This window comes from Rhinolophus hipposideros (genome assembly GCF_964194185.1).
Source record: "Rhinolophus hipposideros genome assembly, contig: HAP1_SCAFFOLD_87, whole genome shotgun sequence".
Taxonomy (NCBI): Eukaryota; Metazoa; Chordata; class Mammalia; order Chiroptera; family Rhinolophidae; genus Rhinolophus; species Rhinolophus hipposideros.
The window spans coordinates 184,031-197,511 of NW_027669145.1; the positions used below are offsets into that span (position 1 = coordinate 184,031).

General features: G+C 42.3%; 1 protein-coding gene across 1 annotated transcript in view; it reads right to left on the reverse strand.

Annotated features, from left to right (window-relative positions):
- LOC308495666 (ankyrin repeat domain-containing protein 26-like) overlaps positions 1-13,481 on the reverse strand; it is a 49,941-nt gene that overhangs the window by 15,043 nt on the left and 21,417 nt on the right. Inside the window, exon 9 of the mRNA XM_081080640.1 lies at positions 12,789-12,872. Coding sequence (XP_080936766.1) covers positions 12,789-12,872 — 84 coding nt within the window. The remainder of the gene's footprint in view (positions 1-12,788; positions 12,873-13,481) is intronic.

Genomic DNA, 13,481 nt, shown 5'->3' on the forward strand with positions numbered 1-13,481 from the left:
CTAACCACTGAACCAACTGGCCGGCTGCCCACTGGGGGCTCAGCTCCAAGCTCCAGCCATTGTTTTCAACCTAGTTGTGGAGGGTGTAGCTAACTGGTCCATGTGGGAATCGAACCAGCGACCTTGGTTACCAAGGATTGGAACCAGCACGATGCTCTAACCATTAAGCCAACTGGCCACCCCACAGATGGAGACATTCTCAAGATGCAGTTTCCAGTTTTGCTTTGAGAGCATCATTCTGAATGAGTAAGATAGTATGATTTGGTTACGAAGGAAGTTGACTGAGAATAGTCTAACCCCAAACCAGTATCAACTTGTGAAATAAACTCAGTTGCCATAAAATGTCATCCATACTGTAGTAGAGTCTTAGAATGTGGAAACTTGAATTACTCAGAATGAAGAACAAAGAGAAAAGCACCAGGAGACTCAAAAATGTATCCTTTATTGTCATCGACTTTGCCACACAACATCTGTACTTGATTTTCTACGATTTCCTGAATGATTGGTTCATATTTTTCTTCTATAAAATGACTGTAAGTCACCTCTGAGTTGATAGTCTCTCACCTGTTCCCCATTTTAACTCTCCGTAATTTCTTACAAAGTTGTAGGGAGTTACAAGTAACTCATCTTGAGATAGTTAGGCCTCCGTCAGCTACAAATGTTTCATGGTAATTTGAATTGCTTTCAAGAAGAAATGATTCCCAAGGTTAAGGAGAAATCACATCTCACACTGTGAATGTTTAGTGAGATGATCGATACATTTTTTCAACAACAAAAAAGTGTCTTAATTCGGTAATGCTATCTTGTAATCCTCTCTTTCCACAATATACAAGAACATCCTAAACAGCAATAATAACAACAAATCTGCTGGAATTTCAGTGATACTGAGTTGGGTAGAACTGCTTTCCTGTAGATACAATGCTTATTTGGTAAGATGAGGTGAGTGGATGGATGTAGTGTTTTTAAAACATGGCTACAAATTCTTGACATTTCTCCATGAAATTCCCTCCCTTTTAATATGTGCTGGCCTTAGGATGTAACTGGATTCTAGTGCATGGAATAGGGCAGAACTGCTGTGAGAATGCTATGCCTGCGGCAGAAAATGTGATACAGCTTCCATCTGACTTTCTCTCGGGAAGCTCGCCCTGAAAACCCAGCCACCATGTTGTGCAGATGAAGAAGCCCAGGACACACAGCGAGGCCTCCTACAGATGTTCGCGCTGAGACGGCCCCAGTGGGCGTCCCGGCCAAAACCCCGCTTCAACTGCTACACGTGTGTGTAACAGCCTTTAGATGATTCTCATTCGCAGCTTCATGGCAACGCAGCTGATGCCAGGTGGAACAGAAATGAGCTAGTCTCACTGAGCTTCACTCAACTGCATTACTGGTGAACAAAACAGATGCTGTTGTGAGCCACTAGCTTTTGAGTTGGTTTCTTGAGCAGCAATGAACAACTGGCATTGATACTGATATTCAAAATGGTGTGAGGCCACAAAGAAAAGCAATCTAAAACCTGTAGGAGTGCCTTTCCTCCAGGAGGTAGGTGGAACCCGAAAGGATGTGGAGAAGAATGAGAACGACACCCACAATAGCCTCCAAGAGACGGTTATTGGGGGCTTGCGGGCCCCTAAAGAGGATGGCCACAAAGACTTCTCAGCTAGTGAAGAAAATGAGTCTGAAATCTGGATAAAAGGGGACTCTTGCTGTGAAGTAACCAAGTAAAATCCATGAGATACATGAGCTAACGAAAGACTGTGAACTGTAAAGGAACCAGGACTTATTGTGTTCAAATGTGTTTCCCATTTACAGCCTCTCCCACATGCCCTGTTGTCAAATCATGCTAAAATGAAGAAATGGCTTCTGAGTGAAGATCAAATTCGCGGTGCTCCCAGGAAGACATGATCTACGGATGAGGACAAGACTGTAAAGCCTTCCTCAAGACTTCCAAAGAGTTAAGGTGGGGCCTTAAATTCCTGGAAGGCTCTTCCGAGGAAAAGAATTTTATAGGCATGGTCCTACAACAGCTACAGGAAGCCCAAGAGCTTATCTCAAAACGATGTATGATGGTGGCTTTTCTAATGGCACGAACCCCAATAAACTCTCACGCAACTCCAAGTTTTTAGGATAATCAAGTAGCAAAAAACCACCTTGTTACCTTGGACTAATAAAAACCAAGAGAGTGAAAAATAGAGGAGGCCTGTAGGTCTTAGACATTTGGGTGGAGGAATGACGCTGAGGGATGAGCTGCAAGCACAGGTCATTTCTTATGAAAAGGACAGAACAAAGAGCTCACAGGGGACAGCAAAGGGCCATGGAGAAGCATTGGCATGATTAGGACTAAGTCCTAATCAAAGAACGGACAGCACACATCAGGCTGTATTTCAGAATTGCTATGGACTAACGTGCCTTCCACTTTCTATTTCTGCAGGGGAAACTTCAGCAGTCGAGCAGAATGTTGGGTGTGTGGGTGGTAGATAACTTGTCTCTTCCTTTCTCATGTTTTCATATTGAAAGGAATTGTCCTCAAGGGGCTTTATCCTAGAAACCAAAACCCAGGCCCTTCATCCCCATTTGCACCAGACTAAGATGGTAAAATCTTAGATTCGAACCTGAGCCTGATGCCATTAAATTGAGACTTGTGGCGAGTATTGTGTAGGGATGAGTGTATTTTCCATGTGGGGGGAACGTAAAGAATTGTGGCCAGTGGACAGATCAAGGTGGTTTTTAAATGTGTCCTTAAATTTTGAAATATTCATTGCATAAAACCACTACAATATGGGTCAACATTAGTGACTGGCTCCTAATGAACAGAATATGTTGAAAGACATTCCCTGTGAATTCCAAGACTCCTTCACAAAGGGCAACACAGCTCCTGTTGGTTATGTCTCTGAGGATCTGAACCTTGGAATCCAGCCCCGTGTTGTGGGGAGGCTCGGGCCACAATGCGAGCCGGGTGTTCAGGTGTAGGTCTTCCTGCTGTCTGCCCCAAACAAATCTTTTACTTGTTTCTGATTGATTAATTACTTCCTGAATTTTAACAGCTGTACTCTTGAAATGTTTTCTTTGGATGGGATGAAATATTTATTCCATTAATTATATATGAAGCTAAAGGTACAACTATGCATCTCAATGTGTTTCTGAGAATGTAGGATCTATGCCAAGAACAAGATTGGCACCAGTGTTTCAGAAAAGAACCGGGTCAAACAGAATCTACTTTTCAATTGCAAGATGATGGATTAGAGAGATTTCTAAAGAGGAAAGCAGATGGTCCAGGTTTCATCTTCTCCTTCCTAGACAGTGAAATCTATGGAAGAGGCTATGGATTAGGAGATAGACAAAATGAAGAAAGTTGTCCACCAAGTATCAGATCCTATTACCGACATTTGATGGAAATGGGAGTGAAAGGGAGGCACTGGGTTAAAGATTAATGTTTTGAATGAAGAAAACAAAAGGAATGAGTCGACTTTGTAAGCCTAATATCCCATCATGTCATAAGGTCACCAAGGTCTGCGGGCCACAGGCTCCATCCAGAAGCAAAACATCTCCATAGAAGTGGAATTAAAGATATTCCCCTACATTGACATTTTATTATTACATAAGGCATTTGGTAATATGTAAGATGACTGGGGAAGCGTTCTCATAACATTTGATTTGGTAATGGCGTAAGGACAGATCTATAGACCAATAAATTGGAAAAGATGATCCAAAAATTAACCCTCATATATACAGTCAAGCGATTTTTGACAAGGGTGCCGAAAAATCCAGTTGGGCATGAACAGTCTTTTGAACTAACGATACTGGGTCTACTGGATATCCACATGCAAAAGAAAAATTAAACCTCTACATCATACCATATATAAAATTATTTCAAAAGGTAAAAGCTAAAACTATAAAAGCTTTGAAGAAGCTTCATGTCTTCACGACTGGAGTTGGCAATTGTGTCTTAGATATGACAGTACCAAACAAAAGTAGATAACTGGACTTCATTAAAATAAAAAAAAAAAAACTCTATGCTTTAAAGGACACCATTGAAAAACTAAAAAGGCAAGCTAATGAAAGGGAGAAATATTTGAAAATCCTATATCTGATAAGCGATTTGTATCTAGGATATATAAAGAATTCTTACAATTCAACAAGACAAAGACAAACCAATTTTAATGGGCAATGGAATTGAATAATCAGTTCTTCAAAGAAGTTATACAAATGGACAATAAGCATGTGAAAAGATAGCTCAGCATCATTAGTCATCAGAAAATACATCAAAACCACAATATGGAGCAGAGAGTTCACTAGTGGTTCCCTAGGGCTAGGAAGAGTGAGAAGGGCAGACTGGCACACGGTGAAGGCTAACAGTACACAGATACTTTCCAGGGTGATGAAAATGTTGTAAAACTGATTGTGATGATGACTGCATAAAGCTTTGAATACACTAATGTGGGAAACCGTGCTGACGTGCTAGCAGATGTTATTTTGTGAAATGTTGAACGTTTGACTTCCTTGAGTGGTTTGTGCTCCCAGCAAGGCAAAACTTGCTACTCTGAGAACACAGAACCAGACAAGGTCAGGAAGTGTGGAGCTGGCCAAAAAACAAGCCCTTGTGTATCCCAACATTGTAACTATTAGATTGCAGACAGTTCTGTTAGTTTTTTGAGGCCCAGAGTATATAAGCTGCAAAAATAAACTTGGGGTGAGTCATTCTACTTAGAACTGAGGCATTCTACTTAGAACTGCATCAGTCTACTTAGAATTGCCTGCCCCCCCTTCCCCCCTCCCCCCCCATCCCATCTTTGTCTCTCTTCTTTTTTCTCAATCCTCACTCCCTACTTCAGGGACTGTTAGTCTCGTCGGCAGGCACCGACAAGTGGCGCCCGAACAGGGACCTGAATACTGGGGATAAAGTGAAGGACACCGCAAGGAGCTGAGACGCGTCACATAAGGTAAGGGGTGCGGTGAGATACCACAGTCGGGAGTAAAAAATCATGGGACAGGGTAAAAGCAGAATGTCTTTTACTCAAATGTTAAAAAGTGTGCTAAACGGACTGGACGCCCAAGATGAGGAGGGCCTAGATGAGGAAGGCCTAGAGGAAGCCGCTCCTCGATATCATGACCCTGAAGATTATAATGGGGTGGTTCAGACAGAAACAGGTGCTAAGACAGGACATCTGAATCCTCTCCAGGCAGAGATTGATGGATTGCAGTCAGCAATTGCCTCCCTCTCTGTGCAGGTGCAGATGGTACAATCGAGGCAGGCAGAACAGACTTGCCCTCGTGATTCTCCTCTGCGTAAGGTTTTGCAAACCGCCTGCAAGTTAGGGGAAGATACTGGAGATTCTGGGTTGGCATTTCCAGTGATAGAAAGACAGGACGCACAAGGAAATCCTGTCCGAGACCATGTGCCTTTTGCATTCAAAAGTTTAAAAGAATTAAAAATGGCATGTTCTCAATATGGTCCTAATGCCCCGTTCACCCAGGCCCTGCTAGAATCACTAGCTACAGAAGCCCTGCCGCCTAGTGATTGGAAGCAACTTGCTAGGGCTTGCTTATCAGGAGGGGACTATATCTTATGGCAGTCTGACTTTGCAGAATTCTGTCAGAGTACTGCAGAGATAAATCAGACACAAAACATTCCTATCTCCTTTGATATGTTGGCAGGTGAAGGACCTTATAGAGACTTGCAAACACAATTAAATTTTGACCCGGCTGCTTATGCACAAACAAGTGCTGCCGCCAGGCGTGCATGGAAAAAGATTCCTATGCCTGGAAAACGTTCTGAGGACCTCTCTAAAATTATCCAGGGGCCTGATGAGACTTTCCAAGACTTCCTTTCGCGATTAATGCAGGCGGCTGGAAGAATTCTGGGAGACTCAGATGCCAGCATGCTGTTAGTTAAATAGCTCGCTTTTGAGAATGCTAATTCTGCATGCCAGGCTGCATTATGACCTTACAAAAATAAGAGTGACTTGTCAGATTATGTCTGGTTGTGCTCAAAAATAGGACCTTCTTATACACAGGGTCTTGCAATGGCCGCTGCTTTGCAAGGAAAGACTGTTAGAGAAATGTTATTCCAACAACAACAACAAAAGAAAATAAAGGGACAGGGCAACTGTTTTGGGTGTGGACAGCCGGGCCATATGATCAAAAACTTCCCTAATAAACAAGGTCAGCCTCAAAGGAAGGAGGGCCCAAAACAACCTGGATTATGCCCAAAATGTAAGAGAGGTAAACACTGGGCCAATGCATGCAAATCTAAGAGGGATGCCTCCGGTAATCCTCTTCTTCCAGGAAACAGGAAGAGGGGCCAGCCCCAGGCCCCGCAACAATGCTATGGGGCGCTGCCGCAGTTGGTCCCCCACCAGGGAAATCCATTCAGGAACTCTTCCGACCAACCCCAGGCAGCGCAGGATTGGACCTCAGTAGCGCCGCCTACACAGTACTAACACCTGAGATGGGAATGCGAGCTATTCCTACAGGGGTCTTTGGGCCTCTGCCTCCACAGACTGTGGGACTCATCCTAGGAAGGAGTAGTATTACCATGAAAGGGATATTGGTTGCTCCGGGAGTTGTGGATATGGATTATACAGGAGAGATCAAGATTATGACACATTCGCCTGGAGGCATTTCAGTGATCGATAAGGGCCAACGCATAGCACAATCATTAATTCCACATGTCAAACCGGGTAAAACCGCAGGCCATAAATCCCGAGGCGACGCGGGCCTGGGTTCATCAGATGCTTATTGGGTCCAGGCCATTCACCACCAGGCCAGAATTACCACTATCCATTAATGGCCGTTCCTTCATGGGCCTTTTATACACGGGGGCCGATGTCTCTGTTTTAACTGCAGATCAGTGGCCTAGCCACTGGCCAAAGCAGCAAACAGTAACCCAATTACAAGGCATAGGACAATCTCAGTCACCAGAACAGAGCAGTGATATATTGTTGTGGAAAGATCAAGAGGGACATGAAGGATCCTTTCAACCATACACAGTGGCAGGATTGCCTGTCAATCTATGGGGCAGAGATGTCATGAGTCAGATGGGAGGTTACCTGTACAGCCCTAATCAACAGGTCACTAAGATGATGTTCCATCAGGGACTCCTGCCTAGAGATGGCTCAGGTCCCTCTGGACAAGGGAGAAAAGAGCCTATCTTTCCCTCGCCCTTACCACAAAGAGCTGGCTTGGGATATTTTTAACGGGGGTCACTACTCCTCCTGTACCCCATGCAGATGCTATCACTTGGAAAAGCGACACACCTGTTTGGGTAGAACAGTGGCCCCTATCATCAGAAAAGATACAGGCTGCAAGGTTGCTGGAACAGGAGCAACTTGATAAGGGACATATAGCACTTTCTAACTCTCCATGGAACTCTCCATATTTGTAATTAAGAAAAAATCAGGTAAATGGAGGTTGTTATAAGATTTGAGAAAAATAAATGAGACTATGGAGCTCACGGGGGCTTTACAACCAGGATTGCCTAATCCTTCTGCTATACCCAAAAACACATATAAGAGAATCCTGGCTTTAAAGGATTGTTTTTATACAATACCATTGTGCCCCAAGGACTGTAAAAGGTTTGCATTCAGTGTTCCTTCAACTAACTTACAAGAACCTATGAAGAGATATCAATGGCTGGTGCTGCCTCAAGGTATGGCTAATAGCCCTACTCTATGTCAAAAATGTGTGGCAGCAGCGTTAGAGTCTACCCCGTCTCCCCACATACAATCCTTAATCACACTCTTTGTTCTAAATTTTTTAAACCTGGATGCGTGTGGCAGATCTGCCGCAGATCGCTTCTGGCATCCTAACACTCAACAAGATTATGCCCAAGTGAGATGGCAGGATCCAGTTACTAACCAGTGGCATGGGCCAGACCCAGTCCTAATTTGGGGACAAGGGCATGTTTGTGTTTATTCACAGGACAATGGAGGTGCCCGGTGGCTGCCTGAGAGGTTGGTGCGGCTTGCTGATGAGCGTCTTCGAGATCCTGCTGGTTGCGCAGATGCCTCAGCATACTGGGCATATGTTCCTGACCCTCCCATGCTACACCCCACTGTGTGGAACGGGCCTGAAGTCATTGTTGGGACAAATGACACTAGGCTGTTAGGACATCCATTCGCTCCTGCCGTCCTACAAGCTGTTGGATTCAATCATAGCAGCTTGGGCATAGGACTCCTCATATGCTTCGCGATAATGTCAGCGTTACTGGATGTTTCCATGTGGGCAGCCAGACAATTCACTGAGACAACCAAGGACAGACTGTCATATCCCATCAGCCAGCAGGATGGAAAAACATCAGGGATAATGTTTTTATCCCTCCACCACAAGCCCATGATCCTTGCGGTGAGGAGAACAGAAAAAACAACGGATCCATCCTTTGGAGACAATGTTATAAAGAACCCTGGGAATATAGTGTCCCTGGGTTTAATCAAGCTGTTATAGATGGTTCGGAGGCCATGACACAGGTGCTGATATCCAACAAGGGACTAAGGCTGGAGTGGTTGTGGGATTATGGTATACCTCCCGGCCCCATCGACATATTTGGAAACTAGTGGGAGCAGTGGATACAGTGACTATGAGTATGGACGAGGGACGAGGCAAGGTAGAAGGCAATACCACTGCTTGTGTCAAGGCTCCATATGTGCTTATGATTGGAAATTCTAACATCACCCCTATTGACGGGGTCCAGTTTAATGTATCTTGTATACAGTGTATCCTAAGTAATAGCATCAATTGGTCAAATGACAAAAGTAGAGCTGTAGTTCTCCACCGACCCTCTTTCATTTTGGTACCTGTTAACATTTCAGGTCCTTGGTACTCGGACCTCAGAGGAGAATTCCCCTCCTTTCTAGCTCTGTTCCATTTGCTACTGCCTTTTGTAATAATCTTTGTTGGTGTTCCTCTATTCATGTGGTTTACTCCGTTGCTCAGAAAGGTAATACTCAAGGGCTTCATCGATCTCCAAACAAAGGTTCATGAGTTGAGATTATCTGCCCAGGTCCACCGTGTCGCTGACACCCGTGTATAAAGCCCCTACAATGGGTCGGCAGCCAAAGATGGGTAAGGATTTGGTAAGAATGTACATAACCTAAGACAGGAACCGTTCGCTAGAGGGATGGTCTCCTATGACGGGTAAATGGACATATCTGTACCAACCACCTAAGCCAGGCGCAACCCTTGTGTTAATTTTATATATAAAAGGGGGACCTGTGGGAAACCGTGCTGAAGTGCTAGCAGGTGTTGTTTTGTGAAATGTTGAACCTTTGACTTCCTTGAGTGGTTTGTGCTCCCAGCAAGGCAAAACTTGCTACTCTGAGAACAGAGAACCAGACAAGGTCAGGAAGTGTGGAGCTGGCCAAAAAACACACCCTTGTGTATTACCTTTATTGTAACTACTAGATTGCAGACAGTTCTGTTACTTTTTGATGCCCAGAGTATATAAGCTGCAAAAATAAACTTGGGCTGAGGCATTCTACTTAGAACTGCAGCAGTCTACTTAGAATTGCCTGCCCTCCCGATCCCATCTTTGTCTCTCTTCTTTTTTCTCAATCCTCACTCCCCACTTCAGGGACTCACTCAACTCAGCTCCAAAAAAACAATCAAACCAATTAAAAAATGGGCAGAGGACATGAAGAGACATTTATCTAAAGAGGACATACAGATGGCAAACAGACATATGAAGAAATGCTCAACCTCACTAACCATTAGAGAAATGCAAATAAAAACCACAATGAGATACCACCTCACCCCAGTCAAAATGGTTATCATCAATACATCAACAAACAACAAGCGCTGGCGAGGATGTGGAGAAAAGGGAACCCTTGTGCACTGTTGGTGGGATTGCAGATTGGTGCAGCCACTATGGAAAACAGTATGGAGGTATCTCAAAAATCTGAGAATGGAACTACCTTATGACCCAGCAATTCCACTCCTAGGCATCGATCTGGAGAAATCCAAAACTCTAATTCAAAAAATGTATGCACCCCCATGTTTATTGCAGCTCTATACACAATAGCCAAGACATGGAAACAATCAAAATGCCCATCGGTAGACGACTGGATTAAGAAACTGTGGTACATTTATACAATGGAATATTATGCAGCCATAAAGAAGAAGGAAATCTTACCATTTGCAACAATATGGATGGACCTAGAGAACATTACGTTAAGTGAAATAAGTCAGACAGAGAAAGACAAATACCTTATGATCTCACTTATATATGGAATCTAAAGAAAACAATAAATGAGTGAACTAATCAGAAACAGTCTCAGAGACACAGAGGAAAAACTGAAGGTTGCTAGATGGGAGGGGGGTGGGGATAAGGGGGAAGGTGAGGGGATTACAAAGCACAATCGATAACCCCAAGATTGCCATGGGGATACGAAAGTCAATTTGGTGAATGTAATCAATAATGTAAAGATTTTGTAGGGTATCTGATTACACTTGTCTCATTAGGGAGAGCACCTCAGAGATGATGTAGATGCCTGACAACTGCACTGTACACCGGAAGCTGAAGCTGAACAATAATGAATGTTAATGTTAACTACAATTGTTATACACACACACACATATACATGTATGTATATATATGCTTACAAGAAGTAGAATACAGCATGAGGGATAGAGGCAGTGGAAATGTAATGGCTGTATGTGATGTCAAAGGGGTCGTTGATGAGGGGAGAGGGGTCATCATTATGTGAGGCATACAAATTATAAATGTGTAACTATTACATTGTTTTGTACACCTGAAACTAATAATAAAAAAAGAGTTAAAAATAATAATACTCATTCACTGAAAAAAAAGAAGACACCCAGAACTAGTTTCTGCACAGTAAAACAAACAAACAAAAAACAATAGCACTTCTTGATGACTTTCAGGCACATATATAACACCTGTCAATCAGCAATCTGGCCCTCAGCTTAAAATAACCCAGTTCAACACAGTCGAGTCATGGCCAAAGAGAAACAGGGCTGAGCTATTTTCAGCTGTAGCCCCAGCAAGAAGCTCAGTATATTATATACTATATTATATAAAATACTATATGTCAATAGTCAAAAGACATACAGTATTTACTTCTAGGGCCAAAGATTAGCACGAAACAGGAAAAGCTTGTTCACCTGAAACTAACGACATACATTATACTTCACTTAATTTTTCAAATACAAAGGAGATAACAGACTCTCTGCCACATATTATATACTCCCCCATGAAAGAATTATTATTTCATTATCCTTTTTATACCTACTGCTGCCTAGAGAAAAAAAATCAAACTCACTTATAGCCCTCCTCAATTTGACCTCTACTAACCGGTTTAAACTAATTTTCTATATTGTATGCTGCATATAAATTAGACCAATTGTTCCGAGCAGATGATTTGTGCTTTCCTTCCTGTATTCTCCATGTTGCTTAAATGTAATAAACATTTTGGAGGGTAAAACAAAACAAAGTAACAGCATGAAGAATGTCACTGAGATATAACAACGCTCACAAGGCAGTTCAATGAGTTCAGGAGTAAAATTAATGACCCGGAGGAGAACTTTATCAAAGAGATGGAAACTATGAAACAGAACCGAACAGAACTCCTGCTGGTCAAGAACTCAAGAATGAGTATTTTTAACAACCACGTCACACGAAGAAAACGAGTTGTGATTTAAAGACTCCCTAGCACTGCCACCTTACTCATCAATTACCCAAATGCTGTCAAGACATATAGACATAAGTGAACTTCATTTTAAAAATTCAATTATTTGCTTAATGTCCCTATTTAGAATATGTACAACTGTGAAGCAACTCATTTTAAAACACTGAAATAGATAGTGCTACGAATAAAATAAAAATTAAGGATATACTCTCTTGTTAGAAGATAACTTTAACCATAAAAACAGAGACTAATCTTTCTGCAGTATTATAAGTTTGCCGAATTATTAAAAAGGATTATATCTGTTTCATTTAATAATAAACATCCATTTGTGGTTAGGTGTTTGGCCGGCCATCATTCACTTACGCTTAGGGGAAGAAAAACTGGGATGCACAAAACTTTAAAATTTTTATGAATCATCTCCAACTAAAACCAATTAAGAAGCCAAAGCATCTCAAAGCATATATTAGGCAATGATATTTAACATCTGAAATAAAATTTAAAGGCAAATTTTCAAGCATTTTAAATGTATCACTTTAGTTACATTTATTAAATAATAACAAATAACTCTTTAACACATGAGAGCTCTAGGGACTTAAAAAAAGATTGTAAAATTTCTGTCTCCTTTCTATGCATATTAGCACACATAATTATGCCTTTTACCTCGTGTGCATTAGTCAATGAAACAACTCAAAATTTCATCAACGACAAACAAAGAAACAAAAACTCTAGACACAGACAACACTTAATGGGTGAGGGGGGAGAGAGAGAGGTAGAAGAGGGAAAAAGGGGTCAAATACATGGCGATGGAAGGAGAACTGACTCGGGATGGTGAACACACAGTGAAATATATACATGATGTATTATGGAAATGTACACTTGAAACCCATATGATTTCACTAACCAATATCACCCCAATGAATATATAAGACAAAACAAAACAATATTATATCAAAGAAATAAAAAAGAAAGAAATCTGAAACCCAAGGGAAAGAAGCTAATGTAACTAACCTTGGGACAGTAATACCCCATGCTATCATTTGAAGCCCCTGCGGTTGAATTAGGAATCACCAAATTTTCTCTTGGAGCAGGATTTTCACTGAGGAGTAACTCAGTATTAAACTTCCAACACAAGGTGGCTCAAGGACTCACCTCCTAAGACCAGTGCTGAGAAACTCGTTCTGCTGTTCCTTTGCCTGAAGATCGGTTCTAGCCTCTGCCAGTCTTTCATTAGCACTGTGAAGATTGTAAATTTTTTTTTTCCTGAATGACTTGCATTTTTTTCAAGTTGCCATAATAAATAGTAAAAGAAATTTCCCATTAAACAGCATTTTAACATTGAAAATGCGTCAGGGCAGACCTACCATGCACAAGGATAGGTTTCAAATTATCCTAACAAGCACATATGTTTCTATGGGGACGCCAGACTAAGAAGAAATTCAAAGTAGGGAAGGGAGGAAACGGGCTATCAGTGACATCCACGGCTTCACAGATAATACTTGCTGCCTTCTGCAATGGCTGAACCAATAAGATTCTTGAGGATTGCCATGAGACGTACATAGCAAACGAGTTTAGAATTTTTTAAAAATCCCACCAAGATATTTTCAAGCCTTTGCAGTCACCGCCCTTGGGTAACGCCCTCATTACCCTGAGGACTGAGGTGTCATGGAGAACAACAGCCTCTGGGGGAGAAGGAGGGAGCCTGGTGGGTGACCCTACTGAACTGAAACCGCTCCGCAGGCGTGTAGCTTATAATATAACACTGTGACCAAGGCGCTGGGCGTGGGCTCTGCGCTTTCTGTCTTCCACACACCCCCTCAGGCTCACCACCTTATCTTTTTAGCC